The 27,340-nt window shown below is 50.1% G+C and overlaps 1 protein-coding gene across 4 annotated transcripts in view; it reads left to right on the top strand.

Moving 5' to 3' along the window:
• Positions 1-18,930: 18,930 nt before the first annotated feature.
• PAXIP1 (PAX interacting protein 1) overlaps positions 18,931-27,340 on the top strand; it is a 41,539-nt gene continuing 33,129 nt past the window's right edge. For 2 of the 4 annotated variants that reach the window (XM_059885538.1, XM_059885540.1), the window contains exons 1-2: positions 21,846-22,218; positions 26,938-26,981. In XM_059885538.1, the coding sequence (XP_059741521.1) occupies positions 21,964-22,218; positions 26,938-26,981 (299 nt within the window). In that variant the 5' untranslated portion in view covers positions 21,846-21,963. 4 annotated transcript variants of the gene reach the window in all.

Genomic DNA, 27,340 nt, shown 5'->3' with positions numbered 1-27,340 from the left:
CCCCATGGACTGCAGCCTACCAGGCTCCTCCATCCATGGGATTTTCCAGGCAAGAGTACTGGAGTGGGGTGCCATTGCCTTCTCCTAACTAAGACCCTGCAGAGCCAAAAAAAAAAAACGAACATACGGCCTATGTTTTCTTCCAGAAGTTTTACGAGTCTTACATCTCAGTCTTTAATCCCTTTTGAATTTATTTTCATTCATGGTGTGAGAAAGTGGTCCCGTCTGATTCTTTTGTGTGTTGCTGTCCAGCTTCCCCACCACTGTTTACTGAAGACACTGCCTTTTCCTCCTGTGTATTCTTGCCTCTTTTGTCGTAGGGTAATTGCCCAGATAAATGTAGGTTCATTTTTGGGCTCTCGACTCTGTTTCATTGGTCTATGATCCTGTTTTTGAGTCAGTACCATACGTTTCAATTACTGTAGATTTGAAATCAGAGAACGTATCAAATACCTCCAGCATTTTTCTTCTTTCTTAAGGTTGTTTTGGCTATTCAGCATCTTTGGTGCTTTCTTACAAATTTTAGAATTATTTGATCTAGTTTTTTAAAAACTCTCACGATCTTTTGATAGAGATTGTATAGAATCTGTAGATTGTCTTAGGTGGTACGATCATTTTAACAATATTAATTCTTCCAGTCCATGAACTAGCTGTATCTTTCCCTCTGTGTCATCCTCCGTTTCTTGCATCAGTGTCTGCTATTTTACCAAGTACAGGCGTTTTACAGTCTTAGTTAGATTTATCCCTAGGTATTTTGTTCTTTTTGATGCAATCATAAATGGAGTTGTTTTCTTAATTTCTCTTTCTGATAGTTCATTGTTGTGTATAGAAATGCAACAGATTTCTGCCTATTGATTTGGTATTCTGAACTTTACTGAATTCATTGATGAGCTCTAGTTTTTTGGTGGCATATGGAGGGATTTTTATGCATCATGTCATCTACAAATAGTGACAGTTTTACTTCTTTCTTTCCAGTTTGAGCTCCTTTTACTTCTTTTTCCTGATTGCTGTGACTAGGATTGCCAATACTATGTTGAATAAAAGTGTCAAGAGTGGGCATTCACTTGTTCCTAATCTTAGAGGGAATGCTTTCACCTTTTCACTGTTGAGAATGATATTAGCTGTGGCCTGGTTGTATATCACCTTTATTGTGTTGAGGTATATTCCCTCTGGGCCCACTTTGTTGAGAATTTTTCATAAATGGATATTAAATTTTGTCACAAGCTTTCTCTGCATCTATTGAGCTGAGCATAGGCTCTTTACTCTTAGATTTGTTAATGTGGTGTATCACATCCATTGATTTGTTGATATTGAACCATCCTTGTATCCCTGGGATAAATCCCATTTGATCACTCTCTTTTTTTCTCGATGAGGCTGGCTCAGAGTTTATCAATTTTTTTATAGCCTTTGGAAAACCAACTCTTAGTTTCATTGATCTCTTCTGTTGCTTTTTAAGCCTCTATTTATTTCTGCCCTGATCTTTATTATTTGTTTCCTTTTACTGTTAATAGTTTGGGATTTTGCTTGTTCTTTTTCTACTTCCTTTAGGTGTAAGGTTAGGTTGTTTGTGAGAGATTCTTCTCGTTTCCAGAGGTAGGCTTGTATTGCTATAAAATTCCCTCTTGCGGCTGTTTTTGCTGCGTCCCATAGATTTTGAATCACTGTGTTTTTATCTTAATTAATCTCCATATATTTTTTTAAATTTATTCTTTGATATCTTCAGTGATTCATTGGTTGTTTAGTAGCATATTGTTTAGCCTACATGTATTTGTGGGTTTTTTGGTGAGAGTACTTTCTGGATTATGTTATAAGAGACATGTAATAAATGGTGATAAGATTAATCAGGGTTCAGGTGATGTCAAGCAGATCAATCCATTATAATGGTCCCCTTCAGCTTTTCACTTATCAGTTTTTTTCCATTTATCTCACTTTAGGTTGCAACGTGGTGATATTCTGTAATTTCTTCTTCAATTAGTAGCTGGAATTTTTGTACAAAAAATGTTTATGAACGATTTATTTATTGAATGCCTTGACATCGGTAGAGTAAGTGATGTATTCTCCCTCTTTATTTCTGGCTGTTGAACACTTGAAGTGTGGCTAGCCCTAATTAGGATGTGCTGCTGCTGCTACTGCTGCTGCTAAGTCACTTCAGTCATGTCCGACTCTGTGTGATCCCATAGACGGCAGCCCACCAGGCTCCCCCATCCCTGGGATTCTCCAGGCAAGAACACTGGAGTGGGCTGCCATTTCCTTCTCCAATGCGTGAAAGTGAAGTCCCTCAGTCATGTCTGACTCTAGCAACCCCATGGACTTCAGCCTACCAGGCTCCTCCATCCATGGGATTTTCCAGGCAAGAGTACTGGAGTGGGGTGCCATTGCCTTCTACCAAGTGTAAAAAGCACACCAGGTTTCAGACTTACTGTGAAAAATGAATGCAAAATATCCCATTAATTATTTTTTATGCTGACTGGAAGTTGAAGTAATAGTATTTTGGATTTATTAATTTAATTTCACCTCTTTCTTTGTACTTTTCAAAAAAATGTAGCTACCAGAAAAACATTTTGATTCCGCAGTGGCTTACATTGGTGTTCACACACTATTTCAGTTGGACATCTCAGTGCCAGGGTAAGACAGGGAATGCCCAGCATCTCCGCCTCACTGGCGCTGGCTGCGGGACCCAGGGCCAGGAGCTGTTCCCCGAGGCTCTGAGCCCTGAGCCCGGGAGAGGACGTCTGCATCAACAAAGTCAGCCCAGCCCACTCGTGGGTTTTATCTTTCTTAGTCTGGCGCCTGGAGTACATTTCCACAAATCTTGTCTTGAAAAGTGAAAGTTAAAGTCACTCAGTCATGTCCGACTTTTTGCGACCCCATGTACTGTTACCTGTCCGGCTCCTCTGTCCATGGAATTCTCCAGGCCATAGTACTGGAGTGGGTAGCCTTTCTCTTCTCCAGGGGATCTTCCCAACCCAGGGATTGAACCCAGGTTTCCTGCATTGCAAGTGGATTCTTTACTGTCTGAGCCACCAGGGAAGCCCAAGAATACTGGAATGGGTAGTCTATCCCTTCTCCAGGGTATTTTCCTGACTCAGGAATCGAATTAGGGTCTCCTGCATTGCAGGTGGATTATTTACCAGCTGAGCTACCAGGGAAGCCCAAATCTTGTCTTGGTTTCCCCCAATTCAAATTATTTAGATCTTGAAATTCTTCCCCATAAGGGTGTTTTCTCCAAGAGTCAAACTGGAGTTCTATGTAAGACCTTGTTTTAAAAATAACTGAACCTCAGGGGACTTCCTTGGCAGTTCAGTGGTTAAGACTCCAAGCTTCCACTGAAGGGGCATGGGGTTGATCCCTGGTCTGGGAACTAAGATACCTCATGCTACATGGTGTGGCAAAAAAAAAAAAAAAAAAAGTATTAAAAAAAAAAGTAAAAAGAATTGAACACCATTTTCTTTGATCATCTCCCTGACTCAAAGTCCTCCAGTTCCTTTAAGCTCACCTCATTAGTGCCAACCATTCCACACCATGCTTGCTGGCAGGGACCACAGTTGGTTGTGGGCTGACAAGCTCAGGAAGATGGTTCTGCAAAACTGAAGACTGAGTCAAAGCCATGGGCACAGTTTTGCGGCACGTGCCAAATACAGGTGGTCCTAGGACTTGCTCTTTTGAATCGGTTGGAAAATCTAACTAAAACCAGAAAGAAAATACGCATAGTCCGTGTCGCGGCCGCCCCAGGCAATGTCTGAAATGTTCGCCCCGCCAGGACTGGCCCACACGCGGGCAGGAGGGGCACTGGACCTCGTCTAGTGGAGGGTCTCTCGGCAGGTGACTCGTACCCTTGTCTGATGAAAAGCCTCGGGTCCGTGTCTCTCGTCCTCATTTGGGCCCGCGCGCCTGCCGCCTTCCTCAGTAAACGGACGGCGGGGAGTTTCTGGCTTCCGCGGGTTCTGTGTTGAGTGATCGGATGTTAATTTTGTCTCTTTTAATCTTGCACCATCTTCTCCCTGCCCCATGGAGGCTCCCACGCTCTGATGCAGAACAAGAACTGCACGCACTCCCAATGCCCCCTTGTCTTCAGCCCCGCAAAGTCGCCCTTCCTTCCAGCTCTTGCGGGAGGAAGAGAGCTGTGAGTACATTTGAGGGGCTGATGCTCATCTGAGTAGAAAAGGAAGTGAAATCGTGAAAATGGGTCAAGATCTTACATGCTATGCATGCGCCTTACTAGAATTCCCCCAATGTTAAGCTCAGACATTCCAAGAAAGGATCTATTGGTACAGCTAAGTAAATGGTGTGTATGTGTTGAATATATCCACATATATACATAGCGTGTGTAAATATGCATAAAATACTTAAGAAATTAGACTTTGAAGTGTTTGAGTTCAAATTCCCCAAAGCCTTCAAAACCAATGTATGTCTCGCTGACATTAGTATTCAAAAAAATCACTTTTTGCAGAGAAAACATTTGAGGTTTCCATAGTTCAGAATTTAATGTGTTCAGTACTTCACTTGGAAAAAAAAATCTGTGTAAATCAAAGAGATGGTTCTAACCATTCAGAACATGATGTGTCAATATTTTCAGTTCCAAACGCTTTGTTTTTCTTACCAGTTTTATACTGCGCTTAATTGTAAAACGGAGAAATACTTTGCATAGAAAGTATAAATTTTCAACAAAACACTTATATTTGATGAGAAATCAGTAAAGAGAAACCTGAAACTAACTTTTAACAACTTTAACCAAAATGATGTGCTGGGGATAATAGTTCTGAAACAAGTACTGGTATATTTGCCTTCTAGGTAATTGAGGCTGAGCATCCCAGAGTCCCAGAGTGGACGGGGGTGTTCGGAGAGAGTCTGTCGGTCGTAGGAAGGATTCCGCAGAAGCTGGAGAGCCTGGGACTGCGGTGGCCACGGACGGGACTCCCAGGAACCTAGCAGGTTAGAAACGAGGGAGGACGGGCCTCACGCCTGCGCTCAGAAGCTGTAGGAGGGGCAGTTTTACAACACGAGCAAGAATACCGCGGACACTGGGACTTCCCTGGTGGTGCGGTGGTCGTTAAAACTCCACGCTACAAACGCAGGAGGTCCGGGAACTAAGATCCTGCATGCCTTGTGGTGAGGGCAAAACGTTACACACACACACACACAAACAGATACTTCATATGTGAAAGTGGCCAAATGTCCGGTAAGTATTAAACAAAGTCCTCGACCTCATTAATCAAAGAAATGAAAACCATACTGCACCACCACCACTCACCCAGCAGGACGGCCAGAAGGAAAGAGACAGCGCCACCTCTGGCAGGAATGAGACGGTGCAGCCACTTGGGAAAATGTTGTGGCAGTCAGTATCTGTTAAACCGTAGGTACGCGGTTCCTCCAACCCAGCAATTCCACGGCCAGACTATGTGTGTCCAGCATAACGCGTGCATCTATCCACCAAATGGCATGTGTGGAAATGCTCGTCGTGGCACGTTCACAGTAACGAGAAGCTGAAAACTGCTCGAATGCCCAAGGATCGCTGTGTGGATAAACCACTGTAGAGCACTTGCCAGGGACTGCGGTACAGCAATATGGATGCAGAACCCGAAATGACGTGCAGGAATATGAATGGCTCTCACAGACTATAATTTTGAGCCAAAGACAAGACACAAAATATGTGGATCTATTTATATAGACATAGTAACAGAAAAATGGCTCTAAGATATCAGAAGTCAGGACAGGAAGCTGTGGTTTGCGATGGAGTGTAATACAGGCAATACCGTGTCTCTCGCTGGTTACACAGGTGTATCCACCTCGTCAGGGTCTTTGAGCTCTCCAAGTAGGGCTTGAGCACATTATTGTATATACAGTAATGTAATATATATTATGTGATGTTATACACATATAATGTAATATTATATATGTATAATGCTTTGTATTATGCTTTAATAAAAACTTTAACAGCAGGAGCAGCTCATATCTTGCAGTTTAAAATGGTCTGTTTCAGGTGAATTACCTGCCTCCAGTACTACTACCTGCAGGAGGATGGAGCCCGCGTGACTGTCAGGAACCCATTTACTTAAAACTATTAAGAATGTTACACATTGCACTCTTCATAGCAGTATGAAGCTTTATCCTACTTCACGTCATAATAACCAAACTTTAAAGTCATAATGCCGTGTGCCTATGACGACAGCCTGCCACTTTGCATTATTTTGCGGTCATTTCTTAAAGCCACTGTGAAGAACCAAGAGTGCCATTGGAGCATTAGACAGAGCCAAGGACAGGATGGAGGAAGGTAGAGAAGAACCTTCACTGGCTTCCCTGGGGGCTCAGATGGTAAAGAATCCACCTGCAATGTGGGGGACCCGGGTTCGACCCCTGAGTCAGGAAGCTCCCCTGGAGGAGGGCATGGCAACCCACTCTAGTATTCTTGCCTGGAGAATCCTATACAGAGTAGCCTGGTGGGCTACAGTCCATGCAGTCCCAAAGAGTCAGATGTGCCTGAGTGATTAACACACAGAGAAAGGATTCATGAAGCTTCTTTCTCAGATTCTAATGAACATGTTGTAGATAAGTGGGATAAAATGCATCAGTCACAAAGCCCAAGATATAATGGAAAGTTTCCATTTATGATCATATTATACATATTCTCCAGTACATTGAGATTTTTCTATAGCAGTGGAACACGGGACTCAATTCTACCTGCAAAGCCCTCTGCTTTTTTTTTTTTTTTAATATATATTTTATGAAAGTTCTCAGAGCTGCCAGACATAGGCAAATAGATTGAATAAATCCTCCCACTTAGAAACGTATTAGAATTATCCTGGACTCTTATTAAATCATTTAATCCTTGAAATGGCTGGCTGGGAAAAAGGTTGTAAATATAAATGGCTTTTGTGCTCAGTGAGGTGGTTCTTTCCTCTCCATAGTCTGATTTTTCTTTCTCTGCACAGGTTTGGAGCAGATTCTTTGTTCTACATGAGCAGGTGAGTAATAGAAGCAGAAGGATCACCAGTGTCCCTAATGTTCACCCCTTAGAATTTTCTTACATGATACCTGAACTAGAAGAGACTCTGACATCAGCGAGAGCACTCTGGGGCTTCCTCTCCTCTGGTTTTCTGTTCAACTCATCCTATGGCCTTCTGTCCCTGACCACTAACACCCTAATCCTTGTCTTCGTCTTTCTAAGGAATAGTGTGTTTTAAGTGAGGGGAATGACTGGTTTACAACAGGAAGGAATTACTTAGAGCCCAAGTCAGGAAATCGAATGTGGTATTAGAACTGCTGTGTAGCTGGGTTTTACTATCTCAAAAAATTATCTTCTGAATTGGCTAGGATTTGAACGTTAATAAACAAAGAATGACACTTTTAATTCACAGCCCCTAAATTATATCAACCTCAGATATACAGATGATACCACACCCTAATGGCAGAAAATGAAGAGGAACTAAAGAGCTTCTTGATGCAAGTGAAAGAGGAGAGTGAAAAAGCTGGCTTGAAACTAAACATTCAAAACACTAAGCTCATGGCATCCAGTCCCGTCGCTTCATAGCAAATAGAAGGGGAAAACGTGGAAGCCGTGACAGATTTTATTTTCTTGGGCTTCAAAATCATCGCGGATGGTGACTGTAGCTGTGAAATTCAAAGATGCTTGCTCCTTGGAAGGAAAGCTATGACTAACCTAGACAGTGTATTAAAAAGTGAAGACATTACTTTGCTGACAAAGGTCTGTATAGTCAAAGCTATGGTTTTTCCAGCAGTTACGTAGAGATGTGAGAATTGGACCATAAAGAAGGCTGAGCACCAAAGAATTGATGCTTTTGAATTATGCTGGAGAAGACTCTTGAGAGTCCCTTGGACTGCAAGGAGATCCAACCAGTCAATCTTAAAGGAAACCAACCTTGAATATTCATTGGAAGGACTGATCCTGAAGCTGAAACTCCAATACTTTGGCCACCTGATAAGAAGAGCTGACTCATTGGAAAAGACCCTGATGCTGGGAAAGATTGAAGGTGGGAGGAGAAGGGGACAGACAGAGGATAACATGGTTAGCTAGCATCACTAATTCAGTAGACATAAATTTGAGCAAACTCCAGAGATAGTGAAGGACAGGGAAGCCTGGAGTTCTGCAATCCATGGGATTGGACACGACTTAGTGACTGAACAACAACAAAAATGTGTTACAAGCTTAAAGTTTAAGATTCTTGGTCTTGTTATTCTGTGATTGTTTTCTTTTTGTGAATAAATGTTCATAAGAATGGTTGTCTCATGTTGAAATGTCTGCCTTTATCGCAGTAAAATGATTTTTATTATCTTTGGACGATGTTCCTAAAATGCCTGAATTTGTCTTGATAGACACTGAAGTATCTTCATTTTAGATTCATATAATTTCTTTTCCCCATGAACATCACTACACAATAGGCATGTACAGTGGGTACATTCTGAGTAAATTTCACTGTCTTTATTCATTTTCACCTGTGCTGTGCTAATAAGTCTCAAATTAAACAGCTCCATCAAGTCTCAGCAGCTGGCACTGTGCCCCGCTGCGGATCGCAGGCTGAGAAAGTACTATTTGGGGAAGCTTCATAATTATCCTAAGACGAAAATGTTGGCAGCCAGGAGATACATATTTTTCAAGATTTGAGAGAAAATTTAATGAAAGTGCCACATGCATATTACTTAGGATGATCGTTTGCAGTTAATATGAGGCTGTTTCCTCTCTGGACTTCAAAGTTTGGACTAATTAATTAGCCCTAATTCCCCTGTCTTCCTGATGGTCAAGCACTCAGACAGACCTCCGGAGACTGCAGAGTTGGCGCAGCCAAGTAGAGGAAGTGCCGGCTGGGGCTCCAGGGACCTGCGAGTTAGTTCACACCTGTTGGGTGTTGTCTTTGGGATGGAGTCTGTGAGCCTGTGACCTTGGATGCCCCAGCCCACAGTCAGCAAGCCGAGGCCCGCGGGCTCAAGCTGGCCGGCCGCCCGCCTTCGAAGAAGGGGTGCCACTGAGCCAGCCCCGGCCATCGGCACATGTGTTCCTGTACAGCTGCCGTCTCGCTGCAGTGGTGGGGTTAAGGAGTCAGAACGGGTGTCCTGGACCACAATGCCCGCAGTGTCTTCTATCTCGCCCATCACAGGACAAGCTGGCTGGCCCCTGGCCTAACCTCTCTGGACCTTGTCTCCCCATCTGTAAAGAAAAGCGCGGGCGTCAGGGACAGTGGAGCAACTTCCAGTTGAAGAAGGAACTTTCAATTTTGCACAGCTCTGACTGTGTTTGGTGGTGCCTTAAAACGAAGGTGGAAACCCCCTAGCGGTGATGTTAGCTCATTTGAAACGCACCCATCTACTCCCTCAGTATCTATCCATCATCCACTTGGCATTGGGCACCATCCTGAGAGGCTGGGGACATACTTGTTCAGAGCAGTAAGACCGTTAGCAGTGGCAGGATTATGTGGGAGTTGGGTGGGGGTACTGTGTGAGGTGGGCAAGTATTTTAAGATCAAGTCTTTTGGAATTTTAAATAGAAGCACTGGGAGGAAGGCAAGAGCCCACATTTTAGGTCCCCTGACTTGAAAACAGATGCGTTGGGCAGCCATGCCACGGAGCGGAGATAAACTCTCTCACAACTTGGTTGGCTTTAGTCAGCCTTGATCCGTCCAGAGAACCCCCAGTTTATGACTTCTTTACCATTGGGAACAGAAGGGACCAAAGCAGTTCTGTCTCAAGGCATCAGAGATGTTTCACGAAAGGGGACGTTTGTGCACGGACACAGCAGAGGTGTGGTCGGCTCAGCTGTGCATGTGTACAGCAGTTTCAGGTCGGGGGGTGCGGGGTCTGCATGAGGCCAGGGGGTGGGGGTGTGTGGTGGGTGTGTTGGAGGGGGTTTGAGCAGCCGGTTGGTGGGAAGAGGCGTGTATGCAGCGAGGTGGAGGAGGCAGGCTGGGGTGCTGGGTTCTGGAGTGTGTAGTGGGTGTTTGGGGGAGGTCACAGGAGGTCATGGGGGCACAGCCGGCAGGCTGGTGGGACTGAACCTCCTCCGCCAGCTGTGGGAGCTGCTGGAGAGCTGGGCAAGGGCAGGAAGCGCTGTCTGGCTGGTGCTGTTCTGAATGCTGCCCTGCCCCACGCTGAACATGAGCAGGTATTTTCCAAATGGGAACAAACGAGAGACCGCGTCCTGTGCCTCCATTTCAGCCTCTACATTTGGGGACGAGGATCTGTAGTAGATCCCATGCTGTGAGCCACGTGGGCGGTATTGTATCTTCCTGCATGGTTTCTCCCTGATGGCCTTCAGCCTACTTCTTTGTAGTGGCTCCTCTGCGACGTCCTCTGCTCCGGGGTCTGGCCTGGTCCTGCTGCCCCATGTTCCCTCCAGGCCCAGGCCTCTGCGCAGGCTGCTTCTCCAAGTGGCCATTGGTCCCCTCCTTCCGTCATCCTTCAGAGCCCTCTCAAAAGTCACCTCCTCCAAGAAGCCCTCCGTGTTCATCCCAGTCCCCATGATAGCTCCCTGCTTTGAACTCCGTCACCTTTTACTACTCGTGTTGGCATGGAACACGTTGCTTCTAGGCTGGAGCTCGGGCCTCCCATGGGTGCATGTTGCTGGGCCTGGCTTCTTAAGCCAGGCCCATCTGCAATGCACCTAAGGCCCCGGTGCTTGCTCAGCTGAGGTGAACTTCCTACAATCAGACTGCTTCACTTTCCTACTACGTTAGGTCTGGGTTCAAAACTGTGCCCCCGCCCAAGCCTTCTCGTGGGATTCTCAGTGGAGCTGGGGAACCGTGGTGTTGAGGACCAGTGGGGGGACGTGGTGTGGTGCAGAGCCCGTGTGCCCAGCGGCTCAGACCCGCGCCGGGAGGTGCTTCTTGGTGGGAAAAAGAACAACTCGGACGTATCGTGGATACAGCCTCATTTTCTCTAAAAAGCAGTTATTTCATCTTTTTTGGGGTATTGCTACATTAAAACATCAGTTCAGTTCAGTTCAGTCGCTCAGTCGTGTCTGACTCTTTGTGACCCCATGAATCGCAGCACGCCAGGCCTCCTTGTCCACCACCAGCTCCCAGAGTTCACCCAGACTCACGTCCATTGAGTCAGTGATGCCATCCAGCCATCTCATCCTCTGTCATCCCCTTCTCCTCCTGCCCCCAATCCCTCCCAGCATCAGAGTCTTTTCCACTGAATCAACTCTTCGCATGAGGTGGCCAAAGTACTGGAGTTTCAGCTTTGGCATCATTCCTTCCAAAGAAATCCCAGGGCTGACCTCCTTCAGAATGGACTGGTTGGATCTCCTTGCAGTCCAAGGGACTCTCGAGAGTCTTCTCCAACACCACAGTTCAAAAGCATCAATTCTTTGGCACTCAGCCTTCTTCACAGTCCAACTCTCACATCCATATATGACCACTGGAAAAACCATAGCCTTGACTAGATGGACCTTTGTTGGCAAAGTAATGTCTCTGCTTTTAGTTATCCACAAATTGTTTATATTTCTACATCTATAAACATGAAAGAACGAGGCCTATTTGATTTCCATAAGTCATGCAGTTATAAGGCTTAAGATTTTACTGTGACCTACCAAAATGTTTTCCTTTCAGCCCACTGACAAGTCTGAGGAAAAACGATCTTTTAATATGCTGTTCGGAGAAGGCAATGGCACCCCACTCCGGTACTCTTGCCTGGCAAATCCCATGGACGGAGGAGCCTGGTAGGCTGCAGTCCATGGGGTCGCTAAGAGTCGGACACGACTGAGGGACTTCACTTTCACTTTTCACTTTCATGCATTGGAGAAGGAAATGGCAACCCACTCCAGTGTTCTTGCCTGGAGAATCCCCGAGACGGGGGAGCCTGTTGGGCTGCCGTCTATAGGGTCGCAGAGTCGGACACGACTGAAGTGACTTAGCAGTAGCAGTAGCAATATGCCGTTAGACCGGGTGGTAACTTCAGAGACTCTCCTTTTCATTAGCGTTACTTAGCAGTATTCGGTGATTCATGGCTGTCTTATGTCTATAACTAAAATCACGTGGTTGGGCTATTTCTCATAACATCCTATGTTCTAGGATATTTTGGCCTTACATAAAGGATGTATCTGTTGAGTTTTAATTTGGCAGAAATTATTGAATCCCAGCTCATGTTTTCACCTGTACCGTGTTTCAGAACAAGTGGGAAGTATCTGGGAAGTTTGCAAGTATCTGGTATCTCGCCTAAAATTCCCTCCAATCTGGCCTGTCCTGCCACTGATCGTAGAGCAATAAGTGTAGAACTCAGCAGTATTCCCTCTTGCCACAGCTTTCCAATTATTGAAAATGAAGTAACTCCCTGTAGAGGAGAAATCATTAAATATATAGTAAATAATGAGGTTAATTAATTTAACCCCTTCTAATTAGGAAACTAATTAAATCAGAAAATTAAAACTGACACAAGACATTAAAAGAGGGAAATTCTGAACTTAGAGCTAACAATCATCTCTTCATCTTCAGTCAATTCCAAGAGAGGACTGAATACGTATTAGCTGCAAAAATATAAATCAGTAGACTATTTTCAACTTCTATCAAGGTATACCTTACACACCGCTAATACTTTTTTTTTTTCTACTTCTATTATATTGAAATTAAATCGTTTGTTTTTTTAAAAGAATGAATGCGAGTAAATATAATATAAAAAGGTGGATTTAGCCCAAAATCTGCTAGCGATTCTCATCATCATCGAGTCACTTAAACTCTCTGAGCCTATTTCCTCATCCTCAGGATAGTCTATTAAAAGGTGAGGCTGACTCACAACATTTTGCAGATGGAAGCACATCTGAGATGGAAGTATATCTAAACAGGAGGACTGGATCAGAAGCTCGAGTCGGAGAAGACTGTCAGATCCTTGTCAGTGTTTTATGATATGGAACCAGGTCCTAGTCTAGGATTTACTGGTGAACAACCTGAGATGAGACTAAGGATACATTTTCAAAGAAGCCTAACTCTGTCCATGACGGGAAACCATCACGCCCATCAGCGTTACCTCTGGGAATAGCTTCCAACGGCCAGGAAAAGCCTCAGAGCAACCGCAGAACTAGACCAAGGTCGTGGTGCTCAGCGCCACTGGCCGCGGTGTCTCTACGGTGAAGAGCGTCTGAGCAAGCCCTGCTGGACGCCTGTGGACCCTCCGTCATTTTTACATTGTCTCACTCTCCATGCAGTTGACAAGCACATGGAGCACTGTGGCCCAGGGCCTTTCTGGGGTCCCCTCTGGGCCTGGTGGCGGGGGTGAGTCCATGTGGATGCCCCAAGGCCGTAACGAGCGTGTTCTAACTCCTGGCCATGTCAGTGCTACCGGGTGCTTCCCATCAGATGGCCGCTACAATTCATAACGACCTTCATATACTTGGCATTTATTCTGTATTATTTCCTATTTACCCCTTATATCAAATAACCAATTACTATCTAAAACGGCCAACGTTTCTGTTACCCGCTCCATCTGAGAAGTTTGTCCCATCGATCCTGGCACACGAGGAGTGCTTCTCTAAAGCTCTGCTGCGTTTATTAATTCCACCACTGTCAGGCTTGTGCACCCAAATATTTGTTAGCTTTTCGAGGGCAGGCATAACATTTATCTGGAAGAAAAGACTTCTCAATGTTCCATCAGGTCTCCATGTCTGTTATGTAATTCAGATCATGGCTGAAGCAGCCTACTCACATTAGCATCACCTGAGAACGCGGATTTATAAAGGGATGGCTGCAAAGGTGGAGGCAGACGTGTGGGTGGCGGGGGAACCAAGGGTCAAAGGAATGAGGAAAGAAAGGAGAGCGGGGCCTCAGAGGAGGCAGCTGCATAGGTCACGTGACCTTGCCAGCAGCAGCCTGCCCAGAGGTCCAAGAAACACACACAGCAGTCTCCCTCTCTCCTGCCCTCTCAGCTGTGCCGGCTCCTCATTCAGCAGATTCAACTGGGAGCCTGTACTGTCACCCAGCGAGGTCGGCATCCTGGGTAGGGAACAAGGCCGCGGACGGGGTGCAGACCTGCGGGAGGAGGGGCGCTGGAGGCTGCTGCAGGCCTCTGACCAACGCCTGAGGCTAAGAGGACACCCACCCTTTCCCTGCAGCGCCGCCGACCCCCCAACTCAGCATGTGTCTACCAAGTGGCTAGGTGCAAGCATGGCTTTTTAAAATTATCTTTAATAAACTTTTTAAATGTTTTATTGTATTCTATTAGTATGATCTTAGTTTGTTAGAACTGTTTAGAAACTAAAGATTGCAGAAATTGGCAGAGTGCCGTCAATCCCATCTCCTTTTCCTGGATACCAGGAAGACCCAGTTTCCCAGCCTCCCCTGCCGGGTAGGCTGGGGTTACAAGACCTGGTTCTGGCCAGTGGAAGTGGGTGGACTGGGTGGTAGGCGGCTCTCCGCAGGCCTGGCGGCCAGGGAGCCTCCCGAGCAATGTTCTGCTTGCTTCCTCCCCTCTGGAGAGCAGGCAGGAAGTGGCTCCTAAACAGCAGCCTCGAGGAACGCCAACTGAGCAAGCCCCCAAGCCGTCAGAAGCATTCCGAGTCCTGAGTCCTGATCGGGTGGAGGCTGCACGTGCTGCCTGTCCTCTGGCCACGCCCCGACAGCGGTACCCTGGGCCCTGTGCACAGGGCGGTCGTTGTGTGGGCTGCCCTGGGCGTCCAGGCTTCTGTCCCTGGAGGCCAGCTATTCCCCTCCCCTCCAGTCAAGATGCCTCCGGGGGCACCACCGCCAGAGCCAGAATCAATGACGGAGTCCTGGTGATGAACACTCACTCTGTGCTCTGCACGCGGGCCTCGAGCTGGGAGCTGGGTGGCGCTAGTCCCTGACCTCGGAGCACGGAAGGAAGAGTGTAGGACCCGGCCCATGGGCTAACTGTGCAATGAGTTTACAGCCCTGAAACCGTCAAACTGGAAACAAAGGCATTCACAGAGTTGGTTATGTAAGTTATCAGATCAGATCAGATCAGTCGCTCAGTCGTGTCTGACTCTTTGCGACCCCATGAATCGCAGCACACCAGGCCTCCCTGTCCATCACCAACTCCCAGAGTTCACCCAGACTCACATCCATCGAGTCAGTGATGCCATCCAGCCATCTCATCCTCTGGCATCCCCTTCTCCTCCTGCCCCCAATCCCTCCCAGCATCAGAGTCTTTTCCAATGAGTCAACTCTTCGCATGAGGTGGCCAAAGTACTGGAGTTTCAGCTTTGGCATCATTCCTTCCAAAGAAATCCCAGAGCTGATCTCCTTCAGAATGGACTGGTTGGATCTCCTTGCAGTCCAAGGGACTCTCAAGAGTCTTCTCCAACACCACAGTTCAAAAGCATCAATTCTTTGGCACTCAGCCTTCTTCATAGTCCAACTCTCACATGCATACATGACCACAGGAAAAACCATAGCCTTGACTAGACGAACCTTTGTTGGCAAAGTAATGTCTCTGCTTTTGAAAATGCTATCTAGGTTGGTCATAACTTTCCTTCCAAGGAGCAAGCGTCTTCTAATTTCATGGCTGCAGTCACCATCTGCAGTGATTTTGGAGCCCAGAAAAATAAAGTCTGACACTGTTTCCACTGTTTCCCCATCTATTTCCCATGAAGTGATGGGACCAGATGCCATGATCTTAGTTTTCTGAATGTTGAGCTTTAAGCCAACTTTTTCACTCTCCACTTTCACTTTCATCAAGAGGCTTTTGAGTTCCTCTTCACTTTCTGCCATAAGGGTGGTGTCATCTGCATATCTGAGGTTATTGATATTTCTCCCGGCAATCTTGATTCCAGCTTGTGTTTCTTCCAGTCCAGCGTTTCTCATGATGTACTCTGCATATAAGTTTATTTAACAGGGTGACAATATACAGCCTTCACGTACTCCTTTTCCTATTTGGTATGTAAGTTAAGGTACATTTAAAAATGGAGCATTATGTATCCATTAAACGATGCAGATCTTTTATCTACTGACCTGGAAGGACCTTCTTGTTTCTGTTGTTTTTAGGCCAGCACCGTAATTTTTTTTCAGGGAAAAATGTATTTGTGTGAGACAGTGTTTGGAAGGATTTCAGTAACACTGCTTCCAGGATAGGATTTGAGATAATTTACTTTTTTCCCTGACTCATGTTCCCTAGTTTTTCTACACTGAACACATGACTTTTGGTGGCAGCTGTGCCTGTGGGTCGGCTGACTGACCGCTCCCATAAAGAAACACGTGTTTTTTGGCTCCCAGGTTCTCCTGTGAGAAAATGCTGGCTTGCTGATGCCTCTAACTTAAGTACTCCCTTTCATGAAAAGGTCAAATGTTGTAGTCTATAAACCCCAACTAGAGATTTACTAAAAGTTAACAGTACCTAAGTTTAAGGGGTTTGTGACTAGCTGAACTGAACATGACACCAAGACTGAGACTGTTGCATAGAATAGAAAGATATGCATTAAAAAAATTTGTAAATACTTAAATAACGGCCTTAAGTTCCTGCCAGTAAGTACAATTTGAGTTAAATATTCTCTACTTTCCATTTCCTAATTTCACACTTTTTTCTGCTAGCTTCAAGATACCCAATTTTGCAAAATAAAACATGAGAAATGTGTATTACCCTATTTATCAAATTAGTATTAAACAGGCTGTTTGTTCTCTGAAGGTTGATTACCAACAAAATGATCATGCTTTGAACTTAGTTGGGAGAAGCTGTAAATATATTAATGCTCAATGTCGCATTTGGGGTCATACATGTACCGAAGTTAAAGAAGTACAAAGCTTTTGTTAAATGAACTTATACTTCCTCAGAACATGCCTTATCCAGGTGAAGTCAGAATTCATCTAAAGAAGTTTCTTTTATAACTGGCAAAGCAGCAGTGCGCTACATACACCCTACTGCATGTTTTCTCTGTGCGCCACTGACCGGGACCCTCTTGATGTCGGTGAGATAAGGCCCAACGTGTACAACACTTACCTTGCACAGTTTAATGTTTAACAATCTCTTGACAGGTTGAGGATTTTAAATAACAGATTTCTTAGTTCCATAATTTGCCTTCTTGACTATCAGAAATCACAGTAGGGTAAAGTTGCCCTGCTGAATGTTACAAGTTCTTTTTTTAACTTACAAAATAAAATACCTGGTTGAGATATGCTTTAAGTCTTTTATTATAAAAATACATGCTTAGTTCCTGTTTAATGAAGGAAGAAAAAAGCTCGTAAGTTCTCTCACACAGGTCAATAAAAGGGGATGCCAATTTTGATTTGATATTTAGAACTAATTTATCTCTCCTACATTTTCTTAACAAAGAAGGTAAAATGCTACAATGCTGCTGCTAAGTCACTTCAGTCCTGTCGGACTCTGTGCCACCCCATAGACGGCAGCCCACCAGGCTCCCCCGTCCCTGGGATTCTCCAGGCAAGAACACTGGAGAGGGTTGCCATTTCCTTCTCCAATGCATGAAAGTGAAAAGTGAAAGTGAAGTTGCTCAGTCGTGTCCGACCCTTCGCGACCCCATGGACGGCAGCCTACCAGGCTCCTCTGTCCATGGGATTTTCCAGGCAAAAGTACTGGAGTGGGTTGCCATTGCCTTCTCCGAAATGTTACAATGGCCAATATCAAACTTATGCTTGGGTAGTCAAAAGGAGAACAGTATATTCTTACTCATTCAGGCAAGTACCCAATGTTTTTATTATTTGTAAAAACAAAAAAGTTAGCATCAGAACAGCGTTGTTTCAGACTATTCAATAGACAAATGAAAAAAGAGAAAACATCAAAATGATAAAACATAAGGATATTTAAAAGGCTTGGGCTTCCCAGGGGGCACAGCGGTGAAGAATCCGCCTGCCAATGCAGGAGACGCAGATTCCATCCCTGTGTCGGGAAGATCCTCTGGAGGAGGCAATGGCAACCCACTCCAGTATTCTTGTCTGGAGAATTCCATGGACAGGGGAGCCTGGCGGGCTACAGTCCATGGGGTGGCAAAGAGTCGGACATGACTGAGCCACTAACACACAATGTGCTTACTTTCTGCCCATACAAAAACCACTTATTACACACATAACGAGTGCACAGACAATCAAAGGCGTGTCTGCTGATTAAACAGAGCCAGTGTCCTGGGTACTGCCGTCCTGGTCAATGAACTAACCACAACTCACTTTCAGAACTTGTGTATGATCGCAGACTAAAAAGTGATAGCCTCAGAAATGAGGCTGCCACAGTCATTCTGAAAAGTTTTTTTTTTCCCCCGACCAATTCCATTAACATTTACTTCACGATAGAGAACGAGATGGCTGGAAGGCATCACCCACTCGATGGATATGAGTTTGAGTAAACTTGGGGAGTTGGTGATGGACAGGGAGGCCTGGCGTGCTGCGGTCCATGGGGTCGCAGAGTCGGACACGACTGAGCGACTGAACCGAACGGCTTTCCGCTTAGCAGGGAGCAGCAGCGGGCCTCCCTCACGTGCCTTTCCACCCCCAGGCCCCGGCCGCGGCGTAAGCCCCGGGGGACGCGGGGGTCCCGCCGGCCACCCCACTCCGCTCCCACCCTGCGCAGGTACGCCCGAGCGCGGCTCTCAGGGCGCCGCCCGATTACGTCACAGCGCGGGCGCGCGTCGCGCCAGGTGTCGTCAGCGGCGCCCGGAGTGAGGAGAGCGGGGCTGGTTCCGACCTCACAGGGTCCCCGGGCAGGAGCCGGCTCGGGCGATGGGGAGAAGCCCAGTGCCCGCCCGCGGGACCGGCGCGCCTCCAGCAGCCCGCGGCGCTCGGTCTCCGCCCTCCAGCCCGGGCCTCCTCCTCCCCCACCTCCACTCCGCTCCAGACCGTCACCTCAAGTCCCCGCTGGGCGGCTGCCGGCCGCGCTGCGCTCGCCCGGGCCCCGCCCCCGGCGCGCGCATGCGCAGCGCGTGCGGCCGCGCGGGCCGACGGGAGGGCCCGCCGCGCTGCTGTCCTCCCCGGGGCCGGCCCACTGCAGCCCGCCGGGGGGGGCGCGTCTCCCTGCGACCCCCGAGCTCCCCCAGGGGCGGCGGCCGCCCCGCGTCCTACGCTCCGCGGCGGGCGTCCCGTGCGCTGAGCAACCCCCGACCCCGGGGCCGCGGCGGAGGGCTCCGGGCGGCGCCGGCCGAGCGGCCCCCGGCCCTCGGCTCCCCCTCGACGGCCGGCGGGATGGTGCGGCCCACGGGACGCGCGCGGCTCCCGCGCTCCAGCGGCGCCGAGGGCGGGGGCGCCGAGGGTCCGACTTGTAGTGCGGGAGCCGGAGCCGTGCGCCGGCCGCGCCGTTGGGGAGCGGGCCCCGCGGGGCCGGGCGGGAGCCGCCTCTGCGGAGCCTCGGGGCCGCCGCGACCATGTCGGGCCAGGTGCCCCGCGTTCCCGAGGAGATGTTCAAGGAGGTCAAGTACTACGCGGTGGGCGACCTCGACCCGCAGGTACCCCGCCTCCACCCCGCCGCGTCCCCTCGCCCCCCCCGCGCGCGTCCGGGTCCCGGGGAGCCCGCGAGTCCGGCTGTGCGGAGAGCAAGGCTGGAGGGGACGGAGCGGGCACCGGGGTCTGCAGCCCCCGCGGGAGGGCACCCGGGGCTGGGGGGGACCCCAGGAGGGGACGTGGGGCGCGTCTGCGGGGTCCCGCGGCGGGCGCTGGGTGGGGGGCGCGTGCCCAGACTTGGAGGAAAGTGGGCACGTGGAGGGGGTCTTCGCGGAGAGCCCAGCGCCGGGTATCCCCGTTCCTTCTCCGTGGGGCGACCCGCCTGCCTGCGGTCGCGCGGCGCCTCGCCGGCTTGCCCCACCCCACCCCCTCTCTCCGCTCCTTCGTGGGCGGAGTGCGGACTGGGACACCCTCCCGCGGCAGCCCGGGCTGACGGGTGGGTCCGGGGTGGGACCTTCGACAGGGTGAAGCCAGTAGGGGCGCGGGTCCCGGGGTGCTCAGAGGACAGTTAGCCGCCCCCGGGTGGCAGCACCCCCCCCCCCCCGCCCCCCAGCTCGCAGGTCTGCAGCTCGGTCCTCTCTTGTCCTCTCCTAAAGTATTGCATCTGTTTGAATGTCAGAATTTTATGCTTCCACTGTAGGAATGAACTGTAGTTGGGTCTCTAGGTGTTCTCTTCCCTAAAGTTGTGTCTGTACAGTTACATCGCCTGGGTGTCGCCTTGGCTGAGTGCTGAGCGTGGAGAACTGAGGCCTTGGCCTCCCGAATAGAGACGGGGACTTAATAGATAAACTGGAGGCAGAAGATCTGCGGCAGGCTGATGGGTCTTGGCCTTCTTAGAGGCTTGTGAGTTGGTGTCCTAGTAACTAAATGCTCGGCAACCCCCAAGGTGGATCCTTTCTCTCCTCTAACTCTGAAGTAGAGGCTTTGACTTGGATAAACAGGTGGTGAGCTCAGAGAGGTGAAAGTAAGTGCCCGTAGCAGGGTGGAGGCTTCTCCCTTCCAGCCTGGGTGCTCTTTCCTCACTGCCTGCTGTCCCTCTCCCCTCTGCTGCCTATCCTCTGGTTCATTTTAAGACTTTGAACAGAACTGAAGCAAATATTACTTAAAACCTGGAGGAAGCTGAACTGGAGCCGTGCTTACTCAACTGTGAATCAAGTCTAAGGGCTTAAAAATGTCCTGCAGCCACTGAGGTCTGAAACTGTTTTCTGAAAGATGGTTGATTCTCTGAATCTTAAACTGTGGACTCCAGGAGCTCACTTGTGTCAGATGAACTTCTAGCTCACGACCACACAGGGCGCTCTCACCACCCGCAGCTTGCGGTGTGCTGCTCAGACCTGGCCAGGGCCTCCACCTGCCCTCCAGCCTCTGTGCCTACCCGGCCTCCGTTTCCGCCCCCGTGTGCTCTGGGATCTTGTTGGCTCAGAGCTTTGCCCCTATCTCTGTCTACACAGATGGCTTTACTCGGATGGGACCCTGGTGTCCTCCTCGATGCGCTGCGTGTCCTCCTAAATCGTACAGTGGCACCAGAGGAAGCCGTGCCCTAAACTAAAACTTTCTTTCCCCTGTGAGCTCGTAGTGGTGCTTGGGAGCTGTGCTGTGGTGTCGCAGTTTCTTGCACACGCCCCCTCAGTCACCAAGTCTTGCTAATTCCCTTGCATCATCTTCCCGTCCAGTTCGGTAACCTGCCTCTTTCACCTGAGTTATCGCAGGTGCTTCTTAACGCCTGTCCTGCCTTCACTCCCGCAGTGTAGACCTGTCCTTCCACTGGCGGCGGTCTTCCTGTTGTGTCTGATCGTGGTCTTCCCTGCTGACCGCCTGCCCCTCGGCCTCTCTTTCAGAAGACACTCTGTATTTTATCTTGGGGTAAAATACAAAGGCCCGGCATCTGTGCCACACCGTCGAGGGTCTGGTCTGTGTCCTGCCCAGCGTGTCGCATGCCGCCCTCTCCGCACACTGACTGTGTTTCTGTGTGGCCGACGCCTTTAAGTTCCTCGAGATGCGGCTCCTGTAGCGCCTCTTGCGGAATTTCTCCATTTATCAGAACTGCCTGTCCCCGCGCCTTTCTGTTGAGATGCTGTGTGTCCAGTGCTCGCCCTTCGTGCTCACCTTGTCAGTCAGTCCTTCTGTCTTCAAGAGGGACACTGTCCAGTACGTCGGTCGCAGGAGCTCTGTGCCTCCCTGTCAGTGAGTCAAGACTTGATGCGTTTTGTCGTCCCCGTAGGTTTCCTTGCAAATGACTCGGTGGCAGGTATTAATCCTCTGTGGAGAACGTGGTGGATGTTTATTAGAATTTTCACGGTTCATGATCACTGGTATGCGTTGAAATGCGGCGTGTTCCATTGTAACTTGTGTGCTTTTTGTAGGTTATTCAGCTTCTGAAAGCCGGGAAAGCGAAGGAAGTGTCGTACAACGCGCTCGCTTCGCACATCATCTCGGAAGATGGGGACAATCCGGAGGTGGGAGAGGCCCGCGAGGTCTTTGACTTGCCTGTCGTCAAGGTGGGTGGTAAATCGGCCGCGTTTTACACCCTTGGTCGTGTGTCTTGAAAGTGGTGCGCTGAAGTTTCTGTGCGGCTCTTCTCAGGCTGTTGGCTCAGGCTCCAGTCTGGGTGGGGAGCGCTTGCAGCACTCTGATGCCTCCGAGACCAGCCGGCAGAAGGCCCGGTCCTCCTCGTTACAGCTTGTGCACCTGCTACCGTGAGCCCGTTTGCCATGGGCTGGAAGTTCTCCAAGTCAAGAAAGCATGTCAAAGGCGGTGGACGTGCTGTCTTGACGCAGATGACGCTGGTGAATTCTGCTCGGAAGCTGGATTGACTCCCCAAGACACACCTGGAGCAGGGCTCCCTCGCACCCACAGCGGCCAGGGGCCCTGGTGTCCAGGCAGGCAGGTCTGCTGTTCGCTGTTTTCCGACAAGGGTCACGGTGGCCGCTGGTCTCATGGTCCCCCAGTAGCATCTGGTTGTTCCCTGTAGCTCTCGCTTCCACTGCCCAGCTTGAGAGCTGTGGGCCATTCGCTCTAGAAAGCGGATCGTGTGCCGGTGGCCAAAAGCTTGGAGCTTGTTGATCTGCGTCCTGTTGCTCTGTTGCTGCTGAGGGTCAAACCAACTGCTGTTAAATGCGGGTTTTTGAAATTTAGGTTTGTAATTTTGATCCTTCAGTTTCATATTAGGCATTTGTTTTGAAATGATTTTATTCCAGTTTTTTTCGTTTTTCTCTTTTTCACGCTGTTGCATGTGTTATTTTAAAATCACTATGGAGGTTACTGTAGCTTAATACCGAGAGCCTGGCAGTTGGGGCCGGGTGCTGTGGCGGGCAGCCTGCAGGCCGGCTTGCGCTGCGGCCGTCTGCCTCAGCAGCACGCAGGCCCTGAACACTGCCTCGCAGGTGCAAAAGCCCGCCTTGGGAGAGCGGGCCTGCAGGCAGGTCTGTCTCACAGGAGGGTCCTTGCCCGCCAGGCCCTCCCGCAGCTGCTGCGCGTCAGAACCACGCACGGTTGCTTTGCGGTGTTGAAGCACAGCAGTTGTTCTGGCTGGCCGTGTCTTTCTGCCTGGCCAGCGGGCTCACTCCACCTGGTCCTTCGTGAAGACTGATGTCACAGGTGTCTTGCCCGCTTCCCCTGTGCCGCCTTGGAATAGTGGACCTGCCTCTGGCACCAGGCACCCTGGGGCCCTGCTCTGCTTCCATCCTTCCGTGGCTGTGCAGACCGAACCACTTCTCCCCCATGGTAGCCTGCAGCCCGTTGTCAACGGTGGCTCCGGGTAGACTGTGTGGACTCTTCATGAGCCTTCAAAGGGCAGCCCCTTCGTAACAAATTTGGGGTGCCAGGGTCCTTGTCCCCAGCCCAGTTACAGCAGTGCTTCTCAAGTCTGACGACCCCATCAAGCCCCTTTTGTAGCAAATATTTTGTAGTACCCTCTTTATTACCCTGAAATGAAATTGTTATGTAAGATAATACGTATTATAAGTATACATATTACTATTTATATACAAATGGCCCAAACGGGAGTGTAAACAAAAAAAGGGAGGCAGATGGCAGTAAGTCCGCATTTCAGTGTAGAGACCCTGGGGGGTGGGGGGGGGTGGATCCTGGGGGACCTGGTCCTCTGTCCTGCCTACCAGCACCAGCTCTGAGGGGAGTGCGGGCTGGTGACTGGGCGCTGCTGAAGTCCTGAACCCATCAGCACATCCCTCCCAGAGGTCGCTTTCCCAGGAAGGGTGTCCACCACGCGGCTGCCCAGAAGTAGCCATCACGCAGTCGCAGCGCGGCCATCGTGTCCCAGTCGGCTGACCATGGCCCTGCGTCTCATCCCCTCTGCTGCCGGGCACGCTGCTCACTCTCCCTCTCAGTGCGCCAGCCTGCCTTTACCTCGTGGTTCACTGCGCTATCCAGGGCTGCAGTGTGGGGACGGGGTGGAGGAGTCTTCCAGAGCAGTGCAGCAGTCTGCGTTCACTCCAGGACAGCGCGGTAGACTCAGTCCTCGTCTGACCCGCTTGGTGTGCCGCCAGGCTGCTGGCTGCGCTCAGCTGAACGTGGGGCCTGGTGCCCAGGGCTCTAGAGCAGAGGCTCAGTAGTCGTGGCCCTGGGCTCTAAGAGTGGAGGCTCGGTGGTTGTGGCTCTGGGCTCTAGAGCGGAGGCTTGGTGGTCGTGGCTTTGGGCTCTAGAGCAGAGGCTCAGTAGTCATGGCCCTGGACTCTAGAGCGGGGGGTTCGGTGGTTGTGACTCTGGGCTCTATAGAGCGGAGGCTCGGTGGTCATGGCTCTGGGCTCTAGAGCAGAGGCTTAGTAGTCGTGGCTCTGGAGCGGAGGCCTAGTGGTCGTGGCTCTGGGCTCTGGAGCAGAGGCTCAGTGGTCGTGGCTCTGGGCTCTGGAGTGGAGGCTCGGTGGTCGTGGCTCTGGGCTCTGGAGCGGAGGCTTGGTGGTTGTGGCTCTGGGCTCTGGAGCGGAGGCTCAGTGGTTATGGCTCTGGGCTCAGTAGTCGTGGCTCCTGGGCTCTAGAGCGGAGGCTCGGTGGTCGTGGCTCTGGAGCGGAGGCTCAGTAGTCATGGTTCTGGGCTCTGGAGTGGAGGTTCAGTAGTCATGGCTCTGGGCTCAGTAGTCATGGCTCTGGGGTCTAGAGCAGAGATTCAGTAGTTGTGGCTCTAGGCTTAGTAGTCGTGGCTCTGAACTCTAGAGCAGAGGCTCAGTAGTGGTGGCTCTGGGCTCTGGAGCGGAGGTTCAGTAGTCGTAGCTCTGGGCTCTGGAGCAGAGGTTCAGTAGTCGTGGCTCTGGGCTCTAGAACAGAGACTTATTAGCCGTGGTTCTGGGTTCAGTAGTCGTGGCTCTGGGCTCAGTAGCCGTGGCTCCTAGGCTCGAGAGCGGAGGCTCAGTAGCCGTGGCTCTTGGGCTTTAGAGCGGAGGCTCAGTAGCCGTGGCTCCTGGACTCTAGAACGGAGCCTCAGTAGCCGTGGCTCTGGGCTCAGTAGTCGTGGCTCTGCTCAGTAGCCATGGCTCCTGGGCTCTAGAACGGAGGCTCAGTAGCCGTGGCTCTTGGGCTTTAAAGTGGAGGCTCGGTGGTCGTGGCTCTTGGCTCTGGAGCGGAGGCTCGGTAGGTGTGGCTCTTGGCTCTGGAGCAGAGGCTCAGTGGTCATGGCTCTGGGCTCAGTAGTTGTGGCTCTCGGCTCTGGAGCGGAGGCTCAGTGGTCATGGCTTTGGGCTCAGTAGTCGTGGCTCTCGGCTCTGGAGCGGAGGCTCAGTGGTCATGGCTCTGGGCTCAGTAGTCGTGGCTCCTGGGCTCTAGAGCAGAGGCTCGGTGGTCGTGGCTCTGGAGCAGAGGTTCAGTAGTCATGGCTCTGGGCTCTAGAGCGGAGGCTCAGTAGTCGTGGCTCTGGGCTCAGCAGTCGTGGCTCTGCTCAGTAGCCATGGCTCCTGGGCTCTAGAGCGGAGCCTCAGTCATCGTGGTGCAGAGGCTTAGTTGCTTTGCAACATGTGGGATTGTCCTGGACCAGGGATCGAAACCATGTTTCCCGTGTTGGCAGGCAGATGCTTCACCACTGAGCCACCAGGGAAGCTTGGCACCAAGAGTTTTTAAACCTTTTGTTTTGTGGAAATGCTTTCCCCAGTGGCCTTGGAGGCCTCATTGAAAGCGTTAATTCTGCTGACTTGCAGTGGCTTTATTTTGTGTATTGTTGCTTGCTTTGGGGATAAACAGCTCCCTGTTACTGTGCTTTTCTAGCTCTCCACTTCTGCTTTGGTACGAGAGTGTTCTCCTCCTCAGCTGCAGTGTCTTATCTAGACTTACCTGGATGAGGGGGTCGAGGTGAGTCTGTTTATGATGACTTTGAAGCAGCCAGCCCAGCAGTCTCTCAGTGCACCTGTTCTTTCCCCTCCTGTAGCCGCCAGGGGCAGCTTTCCGGGTGACTGCTGTGGGCAGAGTGGTAAGGTGCCTGTCCCCGGTGCCAGCTCCTCTGGCCCGCCCATCTGAGTCACGTGTCAGGGTGTTGACCTGGTCTTCTGCCGTATCCTCCTGCCGTGGACCCAGGGCGGCTGGGGAACTGGTCTCAGGAAAGCCACCTGGCGCTCCACACGTGGTGGCCGCTGAGGGCTTTGGGGTCGCAGCTGAGATGCCGAATGGAGCGGGAGGCGGAGCCTGTTGGGGGTTCCTGGGGGGCCGGCTCCCTCCCCTGTCACTGGAGTCTCCCTAGGGCCAGAGTCACGGGCGATGTTACACACTCCTTCCTGCTTGGTGGCTCAGCCACAGAACCACAACTGGTTGTGGTGAAGTGGTGAAATCAGTGTGAAGTGACTCACTTCACAGATGTCACACATATGTAGACTTATGCTGAGGAATTGCTGATGTTGCCTGGCATAGAAGGAGAGGGCACTCGGATCTCTGAGGTTCTCTCAAGGTGTCTGTGGTATGTTAGACGTGAGTGTCACACAAGCAGCTGAGGTTTCTGGAGTCAGCCGGCTGCTGTGTGTTTTTCACAGTAATTCTGTGAAGCAGACCTACCAGGATAATGGTTAATGCGATTTTCAAAATTAAATGTCAAAGTAAGATGATTATTCAAAAATATAATTTACCCAAAAAGGTAGTAAGTAACGTGTTTTGCGGTTCACAGAAAGATCAGCAGACAGAAAGGCCTCATGTGATTTATAAACACTGTATCTCCTTGGCCTCCTGAAGAAAAACCCCAAAACTCCCACCTTTAGACCAGCCAGGACTCCGGACTCTAGAGGAGACTTGGAGGGGCCATGTGTGCCTGGCACGTGGGTAGGGTAAGCCTCCAGTTGTGAAGACAGCTTCTAGCTGGATGAGAGGCTTAGGCAGCAGCCCAGAGAGTAGGACACACCTGGAGCGACTGAGCAAGTGTGGAAACCTGGGATAGATGCTTCTGTATATATAAGCTTTTAAAGAGCCGGTAGCGTTTCATTCCACGGGTGGGCTTTTCCCCTTGGGGACTAATAGCTAATATTTGACCCTGATGCTTGAAAGCTGGGACTGTAGTCTGGATGCTGTACCACTGGTGATAACAAAGCCTTTCATCTCCAGGAGCAGCACTGGGCGCATGGTGGCGTTTTGAATGTGAACCGGAACTGTGTTTTGATTTGCACTTTGTTTTCTTTTTCAGCCTTCTTGGGTGATCTTGTCCGTTCAGTGTGGAGCTCTTCTCCCGTATCCTTTTTGGGGAAGGAGGGAGGGAGGGGGTGACTCTGGGTCCAAGACTCAAGCAAGCCTCACTTCCTGCGCTGACGTGTGAGTCGGGAGGTCGTGTGTGTCCTGCTCTGTCCCTTCCGTATCCAGGCGTCTGTTCTGATCCTTGTCGTTCCCCCTGGGGGCGGGGGGCCAGCTGTGTGGAGGCAGCTGTAGCCTGGGCCCGAGGCACAAGTTCTCGTTCCACAAATTGGCTTTAGGACCCAGGCAGTCTGGACCTCAGTTCTGTTGTCTTTGGAACAGATGGCTTCTGTGGTCTGGTTAGATGGACTGTTTCTAAAATTCTCAGTCTCTATGAACCCAGTCACGAACTATTTGAA

Source organism: Bos taurus, chromosome 4 (genome assembly GCF_002263795.3).
Source record: "Bos taurus isolate L1 Dominette 01449 registration number 42190680 breed Hereford chromosome 4, ARS-UCD2.0, whole genome shotgun sequence".
Taxonomy (NCBI): domain Eukaryota; kingdom Metazoa; phylum Chordata; class Mammalia; order Artiodactyla; family Bovidae; genus Bos; species Bos taurus.
The sequence above is the reverse complement of the archived record's forward strand: the minus strand, read 5'-3'. Positions and strand labels throughout refer to the sequence as shown.